This window comes from Ceratotherium simum, chromosome 30, assembly GCF_057802395.1.
Source record: "Ceratotherium simum simum isolate JZ-2026a chromosome 30, ASM5780239v1, whole genome shotgun sequence".
Classification (NCBI taxonomy): domain Eukaryota; kingdom Metazoa; phylum Chordata; class Mammalia; order Perissodactyla; family Rhinocerotidae; genus Ceratotherium; species Ceratotherium simum.
Genome location: NC_141929.1, coordinates 20,221,125 through 20,239,654, shown reverse-complemented (window position 1 = coordinate 20,239,654; position 18,530 = coordinate 20,221,125). Strand labels below are relative to the sequence as shown.

Genomic DNA, 18,530 nt, shown 5'->3' with positions numbered 1-18,530 from the left:
TTGAAGAGCCAAGACCACTTATAATGACCTGTCAACCCAAGGCAGAGACAGGGCTGTGGGCTGGTCGGAGGGCTGGTCATAATTTCTCCTGCCCCAGAACCTGCTGATGGGGACTGAGGAAAGATAAAAGCAGGACTGCCCAGTGCTCACACACTGTAGACACAGCTACCACCAGACATCTGCAGTGTGGACATCATCCCAGCCCGTGGCCAGAGCTGGCCGGCCAGAGCATGAGTCAGATTCTGTGCCTGAGCCTTACCCTCTGCCTGATGGTGCAGACAGCCCCAAGTAAGCCCCCACCCCTTCCTGAGGGTGTCGGGCAAGAGGGACATGAGGGACACAGGGACAAGCCTCCAGCTCAACCTCTCCTGGGGGCAGTGGGGCAAGGGCATTTAGACAAGGTCTGGGTAGATGGGGGTTTGTTTCAGGGCTAATCCACTCACCAGCTGCGAGTCTGGGCATTTATTATTTTTATTTTTCCATTTTTATTTTTGGTGAGGGAGATTGGCCCTGAGCTAACATCTGTGCTTGTCTTCCTCTATTTTGTATGTGGGATGCCGCCACAGCACGGCTTGATGAGCGATGCATAGGTCCACGTCCGAGATCCGAACCAGCAAACCCTGGGCCACCCAAACAGAGTGTGTGAACTTTAACCACTACGCCACCGGGCTGGCCCCCAGGACATTTATATTTATATTTTTTATAAAATATATTTTATAATTCATATAATTTTATGTTTATAATTTATGATTTTATATTTATATTCTTTATAAAAATTATATAAAATTAGTGCTATATTAGTATATAATTTCTGTGTGTGTGTATATAAAACCAACAACCAGATCAAGATCTACAACATTTCCAGCACTCCACGTGCCCCTTCCCCGTCAATACCCTCAAAGTAACACTATTCTGACCTCTATCATAAATTAGTTTTGCCTACATAAATGCATTAAAACTTTTTTTTAATTTGAGGGAAACTTTGCTAAAATCACTTTTAGCATTTTGGCACGTTTTCTTTTAGTTTTTTTATTGCATATTTGCACATAGCTGTGATATTAGCATGTATACATGTTAATTTTATATTCTTCCTTTTTTTCACTTAAAATCTTATCATAAGCAGTTTATAACTTGAGTTTATAGTTATATTTACTTTGCCTGGTTCCCAGATATAAACGATGCTTCCAGTATTCACCATGGTACGTATGACTGTGGTCCGTAAAGGTCTTTGTTAGTGTGTTTCTGACTGTTTTCATAAGGGAGGGAACTGGAAGTGGACTTACTGAGTCAAAGCATGCAAACATTTCACAACTCTTCTACATCCTGCCAAACTATTTTCTCAAGATGTCGTATCAATTTATCTTCCACCAACAGTAGATGTGAATGTCGTTTTCACTGTATCTTTGCCAGAATTGGGTGCCATCATTTTTTAATTTATTAAGTAGAAGTTGTAAGTCTTGGTTTTAATTAGCATTTTATGACTACTACAGAGGTGGAATACTGTTTTCATGAGTGCTTACACGTGGCCTCCAGGGAGCAGAGCTGGGATGGAGACCACTCCACGGCAGCTCTTGTTCAGGGCTGTGAGGCACTCTGCCACAGGCTCAGGTGGCCCCCAGAGGCTGGGGTGGCAACAGTAAAACACCACTGTTTAGAGTAGAGCCCCAACGTGAGACACTCTGTGTGACCTTGAGCAAGTGATATAACCCCTTTGAGCTTCCGTTTCCACATTTGTATAGTGGGAAAATAATAACACTTACCCTCTAAGTTTTTAGGAGGATGAGGTGAGCTAGTACATTTAAAGTGTTTGGCACAGTGCCAGGCTATAACAGCGATCAGTAAATCGTAATTGTTGGCTCTTCAATCATAAGTGGACCCAAGATTCAGGGCAAATCCATGTAATGTGACAGACCTCAGCCTCCTGGCTCTGTCCTGTGAGACCTCAGGCTGGTCACTACCCCTTTCTGGGCGCTCCAGGCCTCCCCCAGCTCCTCCCAGGGCCAATAAGAAGCCCACCTGAGGGGACCATGTGAAAGGGCTTTGTAAACTGCAAAGGACTGCACACACAGAGGAGGCTTGAGATGGCCCCTCGCCCCCGGTGGCCGGCCTCCATGCCTGAAGGGCCACCATTACACCCACTCCTTTGTGCCCAGATATTGCTTATGTAAGACCTGCAGAGACCTGGGTACATGGGCAGAGAGGTATTTTTGGCCACCGGCAGTCAGGGGTGTGACGGTGTGCTTTATGACACCAATTCCAAATACCAGTTCCGTCAAAATCTCCTAGAGGGGTTTGTAAATCTAATTTCCTGATGCAACCCTGAGATTATCATTCAGAAAGTGGGGGTGGGGCCTAGGAATCAGCATTTTTGCAATGATTTCCCCAGATGGTTCTGATGCACAGCCCAGTTCAATAACACTTGGATCAGATTTGCTTTCTGTCACTTTGCAGAGTGAGGCCCAGAGGACCAGGGCACAGAACAATTCAGTTTTGTGAGGAAAGGGGAAAAAATGACCTGGGTGTTTCAGGAAGGGGCAACCGATGTGAGGCCTCAGCAACCCTTGACAACCAGAGTAGGGCAGGATGAGAGCTTATAAGAGGAAGAAGTGCCCATAGGCAGAGGATAAATTCACCTTGATCTAGTTCGTATCTATTCCAAGAGCTGGCTATGGTGTTCGTATGCTTCTAGTGTGTATGTGTGTTTGTGTGTGTGTGTATAATATGTGAATGTATGCCGCATATGGATACATTGTAACCCATGTATGACTGTACCTACATGCATATGTATGCATGTGGGCATGCTTTTTGCGTGTGTGTGAGGAAGATTAGCCCTGAGCTAACACCTGCTGCCATTCCTCTCTCTTTTTTTTTCTTTTGCTGAGGAAGACTGGCCCTGGGCTAACATCCATGCCCATCTTCCTCTACTTTATATGTGGGACACCTACCACAGCGTGGCTTGATGAGCGGTGTGTGGGTCCACGCCTAGGATCCGAACCTGAGAACCTCGGGCCGCTAGAGGTGGAGCACACAAACTTAACTACTACGTCACAGGGCCAGCCCCTATACGGGCGTGCTTTTAACTCTTCTATTTCTGCATGTTTCTTTGTGAATGAGCTGTGCTCATATATACCTAGGTATGTATAAATTTGCATGGACATGTAAGTATTAACACGAGTGTGTATATGAATGAGATTGCATACATACATGTGATTTCTTCCCGGAAATATGCCAGGCAAATGTTAGCAGCAAGAAAGAGGTATAGTCATATCAATATCAGACAAACAGAAAACAAAATAAACGACACACTCATTGACATTAAATGATACATTAAAGGACACAAAGAAAAATAATTCATATAACAGACATGAACTTTTATGTACCTACCAACACAGCTTTGAAATCTTAAATCAAATAATGAGAGAGAAAAATACTGAGAGAAACACAGAAAAAGTGGACAAATACACAACTGTTGTGAAAGCTTCAAGCTGCTGCTGGTGTCATGGCAGATGGGTCTGGGTCTTTTCAGTGGCTAGGGTGACCCTTCTCCTCTTTTCCTGGGTGCCCTGCACACCAAGGAGCCTGTAGTGGTTACCAAATATGAGACCCTCCAAGGAAAGCAGATGCACATGGGGAAGACACCCGTCAATGTCTTCCTAGGAGTCCCCATCTCCACACTTCCTGTAGGTGCCCACAATTTCACTGCCCTGCACCCTCCAGAGCCCTGGGAAGGAATCAGAGATGCCACCACCCAAGCCCCTGCATAAGAGCCAGAGGACTGTCAGCTATGAAGTGGGCAGATCCTAGGGAGGGTGGTGGACCTATGCCTGCCTCTGGGCCGGAGTTTGAACAACTCACTGAAAAGAGTGTACTGTGTGACCACAGGCAGGCCTGGGGCCCATTCTGGGCCTCAGTTTCGAAACCTATATAATGAGGTGATTGGTCCAGATGTTGTTTAAGGTACTGATAATACTGTTCTTGGTTCCCCCATGTGAGAGCTCCAGGCAAGGAGGAGGTGCTCACTGACTGTGCCCCCAGGACCTGCTGCGGAGCTGAGTTTTCCTGAATGAGCAGTGCTTACCACACAAACACACACACACACACACACACACACACACACACACAGCGATCCCTGAGCTCTTCCCTCTCCCTTGGGGCTTGAGCCCAAAGTCAAGCCCACATGGCACCACCAGCCCTCTTCTAAGCTCCGAGACAGGGAAGGCATGGGTGCAGTTTCAGTTTTAATGTCCCAGGGTCTTAATGCAACCTCTAGCTGGGCTCAAGCTCTGAGTCACATGAGCATGTTGGGACAATTACTGCCCTTTGAAGCACTGGGCTTGGCAGTTTACCCAGTATAAGTGTATTTACTGTTTACTCAGACCATTGAGTAACCTATTGTCCAGAACATTCTGTTGCTATCATTAACGATGTTCAGCATCAGCTGGATAAAGCAATGGATTTAGAAAAATGTCTACTGTGAGAACCTGGGTGTCAGCTGATAAAAAAAGATACAACCACCATCATGGATGTCTAGTTGTTAAGAACAGGGTCTAAGAACATGTTAGAATTCCAGTCCTCACTTACTGGAACATGGAATGTTAGTTGTTAGAACACTGGCCATCACTGAGAGAAGCCCAGGCATTCTGAACATTCTATGATTATTTGGAACCCCATGGATCAGGTGATAGAACATGGAACGACCATTGTTAGAACTCTAAGGATCAGGGATTTAGAGATTGGGATGCCCATTGCACAGAAGTCTGGGTGTCAGTTGTTGGAACAGTGGCCATGAGCTGTCAGACAATGGCTGTTTGGAACACACAGTGTCAGGTGTAAGGATCTGTGGATGGCTTACAACAGACTGTGGGGTAGTGGTTAAGTGGGGAGGAGGGAGAGAGGAAGCTGTTATAGATATGATGGCTTCAACCAGGGTGGTTACTTACAGTGGAGGTGGTGGGAGTGGTCAGACTCCAAATTTATTTTGAAGGTAAAATTGACAGGATTTGCTGGAGAATTGGACGCGAGTCAGGAGGGAAGAAGAGTAATCAGCGGTAATGACTAGTTTGGGGCCAGAGCAGCAAGGGGACTAGGGGTACCATTTACTGAAATGGAGAAGACTGGGGCAAGAGCAGGTTTGGGCAAAACAAGAGCTCATCTTGAGGCATGTTAAGTTTGAGGTGTCTGATAGATGTCCATTAGGAGATATAGGGTAGGTGGTTTGGATAAAGGGAGCTGTAGGCAGACTGGCCATCAGCATGTCAATGGTGTGAAGCCCTAGGCCTGGATGAGAACAACTCAGGAGAGGGAACAGTCAGAATGAAAAGAACACTGAGGGTTGCGGCCTGGGAGAAGAGAAGGAGTCACCAATGAGATGGCAGGAAAGTCAGGAGAGTGAGGTGTTACAGAAGCCTAGAGAAGGAAAGCTGTTCAAGAAAGGGACTGGTGTCAACCACGTAGAGGGCTGCCAGGGTAAGCAAGACGATGACAGAGATTTAGCAAGATGGAGGTCATTGGTGACCTTGATGGGAATGGCTTCGGTGGTGGGATGGGGACAGATACCTCAGCTGCTCATAACCCGAGTTCTTGGCTATAAGAGTCCTGGTCTTCCTGGTGGGATGTTGGATGTGGTTTATTAGACAGCATCCTAACACCAATATTAGCTGCTACCGAGAAGTCAAGCAAGGAAGACCAAAGACAATCTGTAGAGGTAGAGATGAGCAGCCTGCTGGTGACCTTAGAGAGGCTGGTGGGGGTGGGAGGAAAGACAACAACCTGTTGAAAAGTTTGGCCTTGTGGGGAAGGAAGAGAGATAGGATAGTTGCTGGAGAAGGAGGGTGGTGGAGGGTAGGTTTGGAGCAAGGCATATTGAGTGCTGCTGGGAAGGACTGAAGGGGAGCTGGTGATGCTCTGGGGTTGGGGAAGCAGGAGTGAATTATACACACACACACACACACACACACACACACACAGAAGACAGGCTGGGACAAGAGGAAAAGGGGATAGAGGAATAGGCAGACAGGGCTTCCTGTATCCAGTCAAATGGACCCAGCCCCAACTGTGACAAGAATAGCCACCCTTGCGGCTGGGCCTGCAGGGAAGAATGGTGAGGTGGCTAGACCGCCCAGCTCCATAAGCACACCAGATGTCCAACAGTACAAGGCATTGGGCTGGGTGCCAGGTCTCAGATAAATCCACCTCCATCCCTGCCCTTGGGGAGAAAAACAACCCATCAAAATAACTCCAACCCACTACTATAGTCACAGAGGGGAAAGTGCCCAGCAGAGGGGGCACCACTTGAACTGGACCTTAAACACGGGCGGGACTTTGCCAAGCAGAGGAGAAGGCATTTAGCAGAGAAGACAGAGACACAGGGGCTTGGAGGTGGGAGGCAAGGGGTCACGTGTATCTGGAGCAAAGAGTGGCTGGGAAGGAGATGATGAGATGGAAAGGAGGGCCTGGGTCAGTGTGGGTGAATCTAAACTTTATCCTGAGGGCAAGGGGAGCCAGGGAAGGTTTTAAGGAGGGGAGTAACATGGTCGGATTTGTGTTTTCTACCAATCCCTCCTGCCAGAGTGTGCAGGATGAGTTGGAGGGGATGTGAAGAGGCTGGGGCAGTGTTCTGGTCAGAGGTGGTGATGGCATTCATGGGGCAGAGCCCTGGGATGGAGGAAGGGGGCCTATTCAAGAGCTGTTTGGGAGGCAGAACAGAGACTGAAGGGAGGATGGGGCAGGAAAGAAAGGGAGGTGCCCAGGACGCCCAGGTTTCTGGCTTGACAGCACCAACAGGGTCTCCAACAGGAGCAGGCAGACCCATGGGGCAAGGGGCAAGGTGGGGAGCGGAAGAATAGGGGGGTGGGGGTGGGAGGGTGAATCCTGGGGAAGCTAATCTACCTCCCATCCCTGGACCATAACGCTAGTGGAGGCTGCTTGGACACACACACACACACAGGCTGCCTGGATTTTGCTTTAGGTTCTATTCCCTCACTGTGCAACCTGGGTTGAAACCATTCTCCCCAATATCGCCGCCACGCTGGGCCCCAACTCACATCGTGCCCGCAGGTGCTTCAGGGGTCCTGGGGGCAGATCACCTCCTTGTACGTCAACACGCAGAAACAGTACAAGTGGCTGCGCTTCAGTGAGGACTGTCTGTACCTGAACGTGTACGCGCCAGTGCACGCGCGTGGGGACTCTCCGCTGCCGGTGAGTATTTAATCTTCAACCATGCGCCATCCCACTCAGGCACCCCACTGCCCCGCTCAGGCCTCGGCCTTCCCAGGAGGCACCTTCCTCACGGGCTCATCTTCCACGCACGATGGCTTCGAATTGGCGGCCCCCGAGCAAGTGGTGCTCATGCTTCTGCAGTCCAGGCTCGGCGTCCTGGGCTTCCTGAGGTGGGCGGGGCCGGGGACCAGGGCGGGTTCTCCTCTGGACCTGGGAGGAGGGAGTACAGGATGGAGGGAGAGGGACGTGGTCTATGGGGGCGAGACCACGTGGCAGGGGCGGAGCCTAACGTTCGGTGGAAGGGGCGGACGCTCGATACCGCCTCAATGGGGCGGGGCCTAACTCTAAGGAAGATGATGCTGTCGCGAGACCAGGTCTCTCGGGGCCGAGCGGTGTGGCGCGGGAGCCCTCAGCACTTAGGCGTCGAGGCTCGGGACCCTGATCATGAGCCCCGGCGTTCCGGCATGGGCGACATCCAGGCCCGCGGGAACTGGGCCCTGCTGGACCAGGTTGCGGCTCTGTGCTGGGTGCAGAAAAGCATCGCAGCCTTTGGCGGAGACGCAGGCTGTGTGACCCTGTTTGGCCAGTCATCAGGGGCCATGTGCATCTCGGGACTGATGAGTGCGGTGCCCTGATAGGCCCAGCACAGACGCAGGACGGCATGTTCCCACGAGTGCATCCTCCACTGCACAGACACACATGCAGATTTCCGTATACTGGAACCTGCCGGTCCACAGACCTGCCTACCCCTGCCAAGGGAACCGCCCCTCAGAGCCAAGGATGTCTGCTCCATTCAGGAGTAGCACTGATGAGAAAACCAAGCCAGCGCCAGGGAGGGCAATGATGAGAGTAGGGATACTTAGCCAATCTAGTGGGCCAGAGAGATCGTCCAGCACCTCCTGCCTCCCCACATTCCCACAGAGTTCTATCCCCTAAACAGAGCTCACTAACTGCTCTCTGAGCAGGGCTGGGGCCACAGACCAAGCTGGGAGTCAAGGGCCTGGAGTGTAAGGTCAGGTGCCCTGTGAGGGACACATGGCTGGGAAGTGAGCAGGGACCACATCCCACAGGGCCTTGTGGGCCACAGCAAAAACACTCAAACACTTGAGCAACTTTCTGTTTGCCAGGCACTCTTCTAAACACCTTACATTTATTCATTCTTTAATTCCCTCAACAATCCAAAAAGAGAAATATTCCCTTTCTACATTCCACAAAAAGAGAAGTTTTCTCCATTCTACAGATGAAAGAAAGTGAGGCCCAGAGAAGTTAAGCAACTTTATCCAAAGTGCACCAGAGAGCAGAGAAAGAATGTAAGCAGGGAAGTGACACAATCGGATGTGCAATTAGAAAGATGGCAAAGACTGCTGGAACTGGGCTAGAAAGAAGCAGGAGCAGAAGTTTGAAGACCAACTGGGAGCAGGGATGGGGTATATCTAATGGGGGCTGGTTCCAAAATAGGTGTAGGAAGGATAGAGAGTAGAAAATGGTTGCAGAGTGTTGCAGGAGGCCAAATGGACAGGACTGGGGCAGCTGGGTGGGAGGGTGAGCAAAGGAGATAGGAAGGCCCCTGGGACTGAGTGGATGATGTGGGGTAAGGGATGCCGCCCAGATGGGGACTGGCTGGAGCAAGTTTGGGGCACAAGAAGTCTGAGGTACCCAAGGGACAATATGGGGAGCACAGATACAGTTGTTGCCTCAACTTGGGCAGTGGAGAAAGGCTAAGGTCAGCACAGGTAACTGGGGCTGTAGAAACCATAGGATCCCCCCCGCCCATTTCTAGCCCAGCAGTAGAGGGAGGCCCTTTCCTACACCAGCAGAACCCCTCCCACAACCTCAGATCCCCTCTGAGACTCCTGGGGCTCATTGCACAGACCAGGATATGGAGGCCCAGAAGCAGGAAGGCACCGACTCTAGGTCTAGGACTCCAACCCAGGCTTCCTGACTCCCTCCTAGCTGCCTGCCCTCTCTGGGCCCCTTCAGGCTGCCCACTCATGGCCAGACAGGCACCCAAAACTGCTCAAGTGGCCCCTACTTGCGCATCTCGTGGGTGCCATGCTCCCCACCCTGCAGATGATGTCACTCCTAGCCTGAGGTCTCTTCCATCGGGCCATTTCCCAGAGTGCACTGCAGTACTCAGAGTCTTCATCACTTCTGACTCGCTGAAGGTGGCCAAGATGGGTGGCTCCTCTCCCCCAGGGCTCAGCAAGGAGGGGCAAGATGGGGGCACCCCTAAGCACCTCTTCTCTCCACAGAAGGTTGCCTGCCTGGTAGGCTGCAACCACAAGAGCACATGGATTCTGGTAGACTGTCTGAGGGCGCAATCAGGGGCTGAGGTGATGCGGGTGTCCAAGAAGATGGTAGATAGAACTTCCTTCCAGCTCTCTGACCTGGCTGCCTGCATGCCACCCTCCTGACCTGGTCCCCAGCTGCCCCAGGGACCCTGTCTCAGGAGTACACTGGGGAGACTTCCTTTAACTCTAGTCCCCTCCTCTCCCCCCAGAGATTCTTCCACCTGAACTCCCAGGAAGACCCTCAAGAGGTGAGCAGGCACCATTCTGTAATTTGAACAGAAGGTATTTATTGAACACCTACTGTGTGCCAGACACTCAGGATACTTAGTCAACTGTTCAGGCCAAGATTACTTCCCTAGTGGGGCTGATGTTCCAATGAGGAGAGACAATAAACATTTAAAATAATAAGTTATTCACCTTCTGAGAAGGTGATAAGTTAATAGCAACAAATGGAGCAGGGTAAGGAAGTCAGGCATTTTGGGAGGGGTAGAATTTTAAATAGAGGGAACAGAGAAGGCTTCATTGAGAAGGTGACATTTAGCAAAGATTTTCAAGAGGTGAAAGAGTGAGGTATGTGGATACCTGGAGGCAAGCATCCCAAGTCTGAGTAGCCTGGTCCTGCCCGTTACTGGTCCTCTCCCACACCTGCCCTCCCATGGGTCACTGAGCCCCAGCTCTTCCCAAAGTGCCTATGGCTAGAACAGTCTCTGGAGGGGAACCTGCTGAGCTGGGCACCCTAGGCTGCAGGGATCCTGGGAGGATATGTGGGAGGGCTGGCTGGACACCCCCTTGCCTTGTAGATCATGTGGTTCATGCGCCCCATGGTAGACAGTGTGGTGTTCTCAGATGACCCTGTGGTGCTCCTGATCCAGGGGCAGGTTGCATCTGTGTCCTGCCTTCTGAGTGTCAACAACCTGGAGTTCAGTTGGCTTTTGCCTTTTGTAAGTGAATTAGAGGGGTGCCCACCACACTGCGAGGAGCAGAGGATGCCTCTTGGGTAGTCCTGGGCATCAGGTAAGATTCTATTGGCCCCTCTGGGGATGCCCAAGTGCTTGGGAGCCTCCTGCAGTCCCTGAGCAGTGACAGCTGGCCAGGAATTATGGGAAGGAGAAGAGAAGTGTGGCCTCTTGGAGGTTGGGGGGCCCCAAATCTTCAGATCATGATTTGGCTGGGTCATCATGTCCATTCTTTAGCCTCCAGGTGGCTGCAAATTCTGGGACCCTCCCTTGCTCCTGGGTCAGGATAGATGCCCTAGCTCGGGAGGCACCCTCCCAGCCCCCACTTCAACTTTGACCCAGGTGGTAGTGATGGGCAGATTCGGAGCAGGAGGACAGGAAATGGTCATGGGCCCTTCCTGGGCTGCGTGCTCTGACAACTCACCATTTAGATGGACAGAGCCTTGGGCCTGGTGTATCCCTGGCTGGAATCCCTCCTGATGTTTGGGCCTGGCACATGCCTAGGTCTTTGTCTTGTGGGCAGATCATGAAGTTCCCACTAAACTAATGCATGGTGAAAAAAGAAACCATCACCAAGCTGCTCTGGAGTACCGGTCCCCTGTTGGCAAGAGGCCACACTCTTAGGAGTGCTCAGTTTGGTTAGATAAGGCTAACCTCCTCTCTATCTATCTATCTATCTATCTACCTACCTATCTATCTATTTATACATACCTAGTAGCTACTGTTCACTTCACAAACGACTCCCAGCCAGGATAGAAGTCTTTCTTGGGGGGCTTGGGGTTTGGCGTGGGATCAGATGATTGCTGGTGGTTAAGGCCCCCTGGCCTCAGGGTCGTGGCAGGCAGTTCTCATGTAGCAAAAACTCAGGGGTAAAAATTAGCAAAGAAGGAGACTTTCCCAGAAGCTCCACTTTCTCCCTCTTCCCCAAGGCCAAAAACTCCTGGGGGTGCTGAGCCTGGGTCCAAGTCACTGGTGTGCCCACCTCTGGCCCAGCTGGCACCCCAGGATGGGTATAGCTTCCCCACCCAGGATATCACAAAGGAGCGGTTACCACTGGTGGTGGAGGAAGACCTGGGTGATATGGATGACCACAACTGGAAGATGTTATAAAACCATGTGATGGGGCCGGCCCCGTGGCTTAGCGGTTAAGTGCGCGCACTCTGATGCTGGCGGCCCAGGTTCGGATCCCGGGCGCACACCGACGCGCCACTTTTCCGACCATGCTGAGGCCGCGTCCCACATACAGCAACTAGAAGGATGTGCAACTATGACATACAACTATCTACTGGGGCTTTGGAGGAAAAATAAAAAATAAAAAAAAAAGAAAGAAACATGTGACGGACCTGGCTGGGGACAGGTGTACTCCACGCTGCAGGCTGCCTGCTAACACTGCAGTATGGGAGTCCCCAAGAATGGCTACACTCTGTCCGCTCATGCTGCTTACCATCTGCTCACCCACCCTCTCTGTATCCCTGGGCTGGTGTGGGGTTGCAAGATGCCATAGAGGTGGCAGTGTGCTGTCAACTTTGAGAGAAGAGGGGCTCTTCCTTAGTTAGGGATGAGGAGGGCAGGGCAAGGCCAGCCTAGGGTGGTGAGGGCAGGCTTCCTGGCTGAGAGGACAGGCTTATGGGCACCTTGGAGATTCTGCCCAGGCTGACTGGGGCTTGGGGAACATGTGAGTGAGAGGTCAAAGACTAGGCTGGAGAGGATAGACACTGAAGAACATTAAATGCCAAGCCAAGAGAGGAAAGGTTCAGAAGAGGGAAGAGGAAGTCTTCCATGATCCATGTCACAATCCCGTGAATTAAGTTTTAGCATCTGCAGTCTGCAGATGAGGAATTGCAGCTCAGAGATGTTGAGCAACTTGCCCCAGTCAGGTAGCCAATGAGTAGTGCAGACAGGATTCAAATCTGCTCCCTTGATTCTGAAGCCCAAGCTCTTTTCCCTGCCTCATGCAGGTGAGTGGGATACCTGGGGTGGATGAGAAGCCCAGGCCGAGACTTTTCCTGCAGCCCTTCTCAGTTTCCCTGTTCATAGGTGCCTGCTTCCTTCTCTACCTGTATGTGTTTGAGCCCCACACTTCCACCAATATCATTATCAAACCCTGCACTGATGGGGCAGACCATGGGGATGAGATCTGCTTCATCTTCAGGAGTCCCTTCTCCAAAGTTGCTAAGGCCCCACCTGACACCCCCCACTGGGTGTCTGGTCTCTCCACCTTTGTATTTGGACCCACCTCTCCATTGGCTGACCACAGGGAGCTAGCCAGTTTCTAGTCTGGAATGCTGTCCCAAAGGACAGCCTCCCAGCCTGGAGGGAATTGTGGAAGGAGCAGGGTGGGATATCAGCACCCCATGCTCTGCTCCAAATGCCACATCCCATTCTGCCCTGAGACCATTCCACAGGTGAGGAGAAGGTGCTGAGCCTCCAGATGATGAAATACTGAGCCAACTTTGCCTGCACAGCATGAGTCTGGCCCACCACCACATCTGGGCAGTCTTCCTGCCCAGCGCTAGACCCAATGGCCAGCTGCTTCAGATATTTGTCTCTGCGTATCCTATAGGAAATGTACGACCAGCCCAAGCAGAATGCCCTTTCTCCCTCACCTTTCCTCAGTCAGTCACCAGGTCCTAAATGTCCCAAGCATGTGTCCCTCCCTGTCCCATGACCACACTCTTCATTCACTCAAGCATTCAACAGTTGTTCCCAATGCTTTTTTTTGCCCAGCCCAATACTGCGAGCTGGAATTCAAGAATATCACAGACATGACCCCCATTCTCTAGCGGCTCATTCGTGTTTAATTAAAACATTAAATTGCTGTAGTGGGGGAGGAGAGGGCACTTTGAGGGCATAGAGGAAGTGTGTGACCGAGCCTGGGTGGGCAGGGGTGGCTTCCTGGCAGAGGTGACATCTGAGCTGAGCTTTGGCTAGCCTTGTGATTGGTTTTCCATCTCCACATTCTCTCTCCTTTCTACCCATCCTCCTTATGACACTCAAGAGGTCTCTCTGGAATATCATCTGACCAAGTCACTCACCTGCTTAAAACTCTTCATGGCTTCCCTCTGCCCCCAGGATAAAGTCCCAACCCCTAGGCCTGGCACAAAGATCTTCAAAATCTTTCCTCTGTCATCTTCTCTCCACTTCCATCTTCTCTCCACCTTCCCTCTTCACACACCCCATGTTTTTACCCAACCCTATACTTGTGCTTCCTCCAAAAGCCCTGGTCTTTCATACCTCCAACCCTTTGCACATACCATTCCCTCTGCCTGGAAGGCCCTCGCTACTACACACTTTCTTTTTCTTTGTTAAAGATCTATTTAAATACCTTCTTTCTAAAGCCTTCTTGTCCCCAACTCCCAAAGGGAAAGTGAATGAGGGAAGGCTAAGAGAAAGAGGCAGAGTGAAGAGGAGCATGAATAATCCTCTCTCCTTCCTCCTCCTGAGCAGAAACCCCACTGATGAGAAGCTCCCCTACTGGCCATGCTACAGCCAGAAGTACCTGCAGCTGGATTTCACCACAAAGGTGGGTGTGAAGCTCAAGGAGGAGAAGATGGTCTTTTGGATGAGGCTGTGCCAGCATTAAGGACCTGAGAAGCAGAGGCACTTCTGAGGGTGGCTTTGCGGGAGGGAGCCCAAGGGGTTATCCCAGCCCCTAGGCCTTGGGGAACCTGGCCATGGACACATCAGAGACAAAAGTCCTTCTCTCCCATATCTAGGACCTGCAGAGGCTCCCTACTACCTCCAGGCCAGAGCCAGAGCCTCAGACTGTTGTTCGGGGCCCTGCACCATGCTCTTCAGCCTGACACCCCTTGATGCCCACCTATCTCACTGATCCATCAGGTTAGGCCAGGCCTTTTCACTGTCATGCTTTGCCCAGCTACCCAGCCTCAGGACAAGCCTTTCTCTCCCATCTCCAAATCCTCCCACCCTTCAAGGTCTATTTGGTGGTTTTTTTTTTTTTTCGAGGAAGATCGGCCCTGAGCTAACATCCATGCTAATCCTCCTCTTTTTGCTGAGGAAGACGGGCTCTGAGCTAACATCTACTGCCAATCCTCTTCCTTTTTTTTTCCCCAAAGCCCCAGTAGATAGTTGTATGTCATAGCTGCACATCCTTCTAGTTGCTGTATGTGGGACGTGGCCTCAGCATGGCTGGAGAAGCGGTGCGTCAGTGCGCGCCCGGGATCCGAACCCGGGCCGCCAGTAGCGGAGCGCGCGCACTTAACCGCTAAGCCACGGGGCCGGCCCTCAAAGTCTATTTGAAACCACTTCTTATGGGAAGTCCACCTAGACTGCCACTGCCCCATTATCACACTTGTCATTTACCATTCATCCTGCTCACCCTTGTGCCCGTTCACATTGGCCTGAGGCCTTGGGCAGGTTATTTGTTACATGGAGTGAAGTTTTGATAGCTTGGGATCTTCTCCCCCTTCCATACTCATCTCCCCTAGAGCCCCTCCAAAGCCTGGACATAGGGGTGTTCCTCAATAAAAACATATTGACTTGACCAGAATTTCTCCATCTGTAAAACGGTTGGGTGAAGTGGATGGTATCTCCATTTGAGCCCTTAGAGGAAGGGAGTGTTGCTGCCTGCTCCTTGTTGGGCTGAGCCTGCTATGCTACTCTCAGTCAACGGGGGGCTGCAGCAAAGTTGCCTGGGTTGCAGAACACTTGGCTTTTTTCCTCATTGTCTCAAGGGCATCCCTCAAGACATCCACACTCCATGCTCACTTGCCCATCAGTTTAGGTCTTGGACTAAGACTCCTCACTCTCTGGCCTCTCTGGCAACCTGACCTGTGCATACCACAGCCTGTCCCACAGGTGTTTTGTTTTGTTTTGTTTTTTGTGGGTTTTTTGGTGGTAAAATACATATAACATAAAACTTATCATTTTAACCATATTTAAGTGTCCAGTTCAGTGGATTAAGTATGTTCACATTCCTTGTGTAACTATCACCACCATCCATCTCCAGAACTTTTTCATTATCCCAAACTGAAACTCTATATCCATTAAACAATAACTCCCTATTCCCACTTATCCCCAAACCCTGGGACCCCCTATTCCACTTTCTATCCTATGAATTTGACTATTCCAGGGACCTCATAAAGTGGAATCATACAATATTTGTCCTTTCATGTCTGGCTTATTTCACTCAGCATAATGTCTTCAAGGATCATCCATGTTGTAGCATATGTCAGAATTTCCTTCCCTTTTAGGACTGAATAATATTCCATTGTATGTGCATACCACATTTTGTTTATCATTTATCTGTTGATGAACATTTGGGTTGTTTCCACCTTTTGGTTCTTGTGAATAATGTTATGAACATCACTGTAGTGTCCCACAGATTTTATGTCCCAAACTACAATGTTGATTCAGTTTTTTATTCCTAGGAGTTCCTGAATCTCTGAGATAACTGGAGGCTGCAGAGACCTGTGGGGTGAGGGGCACCCAATCCTCCATACCCCAGCATCTAAGCCCCAAAAGCAAAAGGATGGTTGGAGGAGGGGGAAAAGCCCATTTCAAGCGAGCATTTATCTTCACAACAACCCTGTCACATGGATTTTATTACCCTATTTTACAGATAAGGAAACTGAGGCACAAGACATAAAATGCCTTGCTCAAGGTCATGACCTATCGGTGACAGAGCAGGAATTTTATCCAGGCCTGTCTGACTCACCCTGCCACCTCCATCCAGACCTGGAGCAATCCCTGAGGGAGGGTGGCCCCCAGAGGACGTGTGGCAGCTCCACTCTCAGTGGAGGCATAGCCAGCAGAACATCCTTGCCCACCTCAAACCAAGAGACAGGCAACCAAATAGACACTCAGTGGGAACCTGAGTGAAGGCTAGGAGCTCAGCCCCCTGAAGGGTGGTCCTGGGCAACCTATGCAGACAGCAGGGGCTGAGGTCTAGCTGGGCTTAGTTCATCCCAGTGCCTATAGGACATCCTGACCCGGAGGTCCAGAGGTTTGACTCCAGGCTGGTCCAGGCCTGCTGCTGAGGGTCCCTCAGTTCTTCCCCTCCTCAGGCTCTCTCACACAGGTCGGGGGAAGGAGGAACCTTCTCCAAACAGCCACCCACCCAGAGGCTATCCTCTCCCAAATCAGAGGGAGTAGACTGAGCAGGAGCCAGGGCTCAGTCAGGGCCCAGCTGGGCTGCAGCAGATGCCAGGATCATAAAAGGACTCTCAGGGAAACCCGAGGACCTTCTCTAAGAATTCGAGCCTGGAACAACTTCGGTGGGCAGCATGGGTGATGGGCTAGCCCCGGGTTTCCCACAGCCCCTGCCCCATACCCTCCTCATCCGGCTTAGGAAGGTCCCCCTCTTCCTGTCTGCTCGTCCCAGGGGGGGCACTGCTGGATTGGGGGAGGAGAGGGCTACCTATAGGGCCCTGTCTCCTCCCTGTCTTCCTGTCTGCACAGGGGTCCTCCCACGGCCACCCAGAGTCTTTCCTAAAGCCCTCGTCAGGCCCCAGCCCACAGGGAGCGGTTCTCAGAACTGACTGTATCTTGATGAAGTCCCCAGGACACTTCTGTGGCTGTTCCCCAGGTTTACCCCAGGTTGCCAGGGCCGCCAGGAGGACGAAGGCGCACCGGTGCAAACCTGGAGTAGAAACAGAGCGCACATGCGCCTCCTGCGGGCCCCCGCGGCTCAGCCCTGGCTGAGCCTGACACCCCGCTCCGGAAGCGGTGCCCCTTCCTTTCTTCCAACACCCCGCCAGACCCCCACCCCCTGAAGCAGCAATTACTGGCTAAGGCGGCTGGGGAAGGGCCAATTAGCGCGGGAGACGCGGCCCCTCCACGGTGCCCGCGCTGACCGCAGTCCCCGCAGCGCCGCCGCCGCCGCCTCCGGCCCCCAGGCTCCCGCCGACAGCGCCGGCTGCCTGGGAGCCCCCTGGGACGCGCCGTCCGGCCTCCCGCCAACTGCAGTGATGGATCCAGTCGCCTGGCGCAGGGCCAGAGCCCAGGCGGACGCAAGGGCGCCAGAGCTGAAAGTCGCCGCCGCTGGGTGGTGGGGGCGAGCAGGCTGGGGCCTCCCTCCCTGCGAGGGCTCCTACACCCCCGACGGCCTGTGCCCCGGCGCCCGCGATCAGTCGCCGGGCGGGCGGACCGGCTGCAGCAGGCGCGGTGGGGGCGGGGCGGCCCCGGTCTCAAGCTGCCGACTGAGGCGGTCTAGGCAGGGGCGGGCTCTGCTCCAGCCCTCTTGCGACCTCGTTGTCCTGGCTTTGGGACCTCCAAGGCTGGGCTTGGGCTGGCGGCGCCCAGAGCATTCCCTTACTGGTGGCCGTGGCACGGCCTGGCTTTAGAAACCCTCGGCCCGTGCTGGATCGTGCCCCTCTCTGCAGGGAGGTGGGCAGGAGGGTGTGTGGGCAGCACAGGGCCACGGACGGACGCTCATCACTCATGAGTGAATGCATGGACTTCCTTCCCTGGGTCCCTGCACTGCACAAACTGACTGGCCCACCTGTAGGCTCTGGGATACCTAAGGGGGTCAGTGCTGCCCTCCAGAAGCCCACAGGCTGCGAGAGCAGAGGCTCCAGGGACTGGGCTGGGACCTCAAGCTAATAGAAGCTTTGAGGCATCAGGTAAAGGAAAGAGGGACTGGAAGAGGGAGCAGTGGGGAGCAGGCACCACCACTTCAACTGGGTCCCCTTCCCCAACTGACCACTTTCCAACCCAAGCTGGACACACTGGGGCCCTATAGTGAGCAACAAGGTGGGCCTGTTCTCAGGACATGCTCTGGATGAGGCTGAAGTTTCTAGAAGGGAAGAAGCAGTCGGGGAGGGTTCAGTAGGAAGGTCCACAAATGGGGTTGACCAAAGAGATCTGCTGCTCAATACTTCTTCTGTTTCTCCCATCCACATCCCCCCATCAGTGCTAAGGCCCTGATCAGTGCTGGATGAGTGGAGTGGGGTTCAGAGTGGCCTTTTCTCTGTGCCCTCTCTCTGCCCCCAACCCTCGCAGTTCTGGCCTTGGTAGGGAAGGGCTAGGGCTTGCTGTGTGCTATAGAACCTCACTCAGGCCCTGTTGGGCCAGACTTTCTGTGAGAGAGAGGGATCACTTCTCT

The 18,530-nt window shown here is 52.2% G+C and overlaps 1 protein-coding gene across 1 annotated transcript; it reads left to right on the top strand.

Moving 5' to 3' along the window:
- The first annotated feature begins 230 nt into the window (after nt 1-230).
- CES4A (carboxylesterase 4A) lies at nt 231-14,048 on the top strand. Its single transcript, XM_087419630.1, is given in 15 exon segments — nt 231-283; nt 3,554-3,758; nt 7,057-7,387; nt 7,681-7,844; nt 9,289-9,337; nt 9,340-9,390; nt 9,469-9,575; nt 9,719-9,757; nt 10,310-10,450; nt 10,989-11,069; nt 11,495-11,614; nt 11,823-11,859; nt 12,503-12,673; nt 12,859-12,930; nt 13,912-14,048. Coding segments are annotated over 15 exon segments (1,758 nt in total).
- The last annotated feature ends 4,482 nt before the right edge of the window (nt 14,049-18,530 follow it).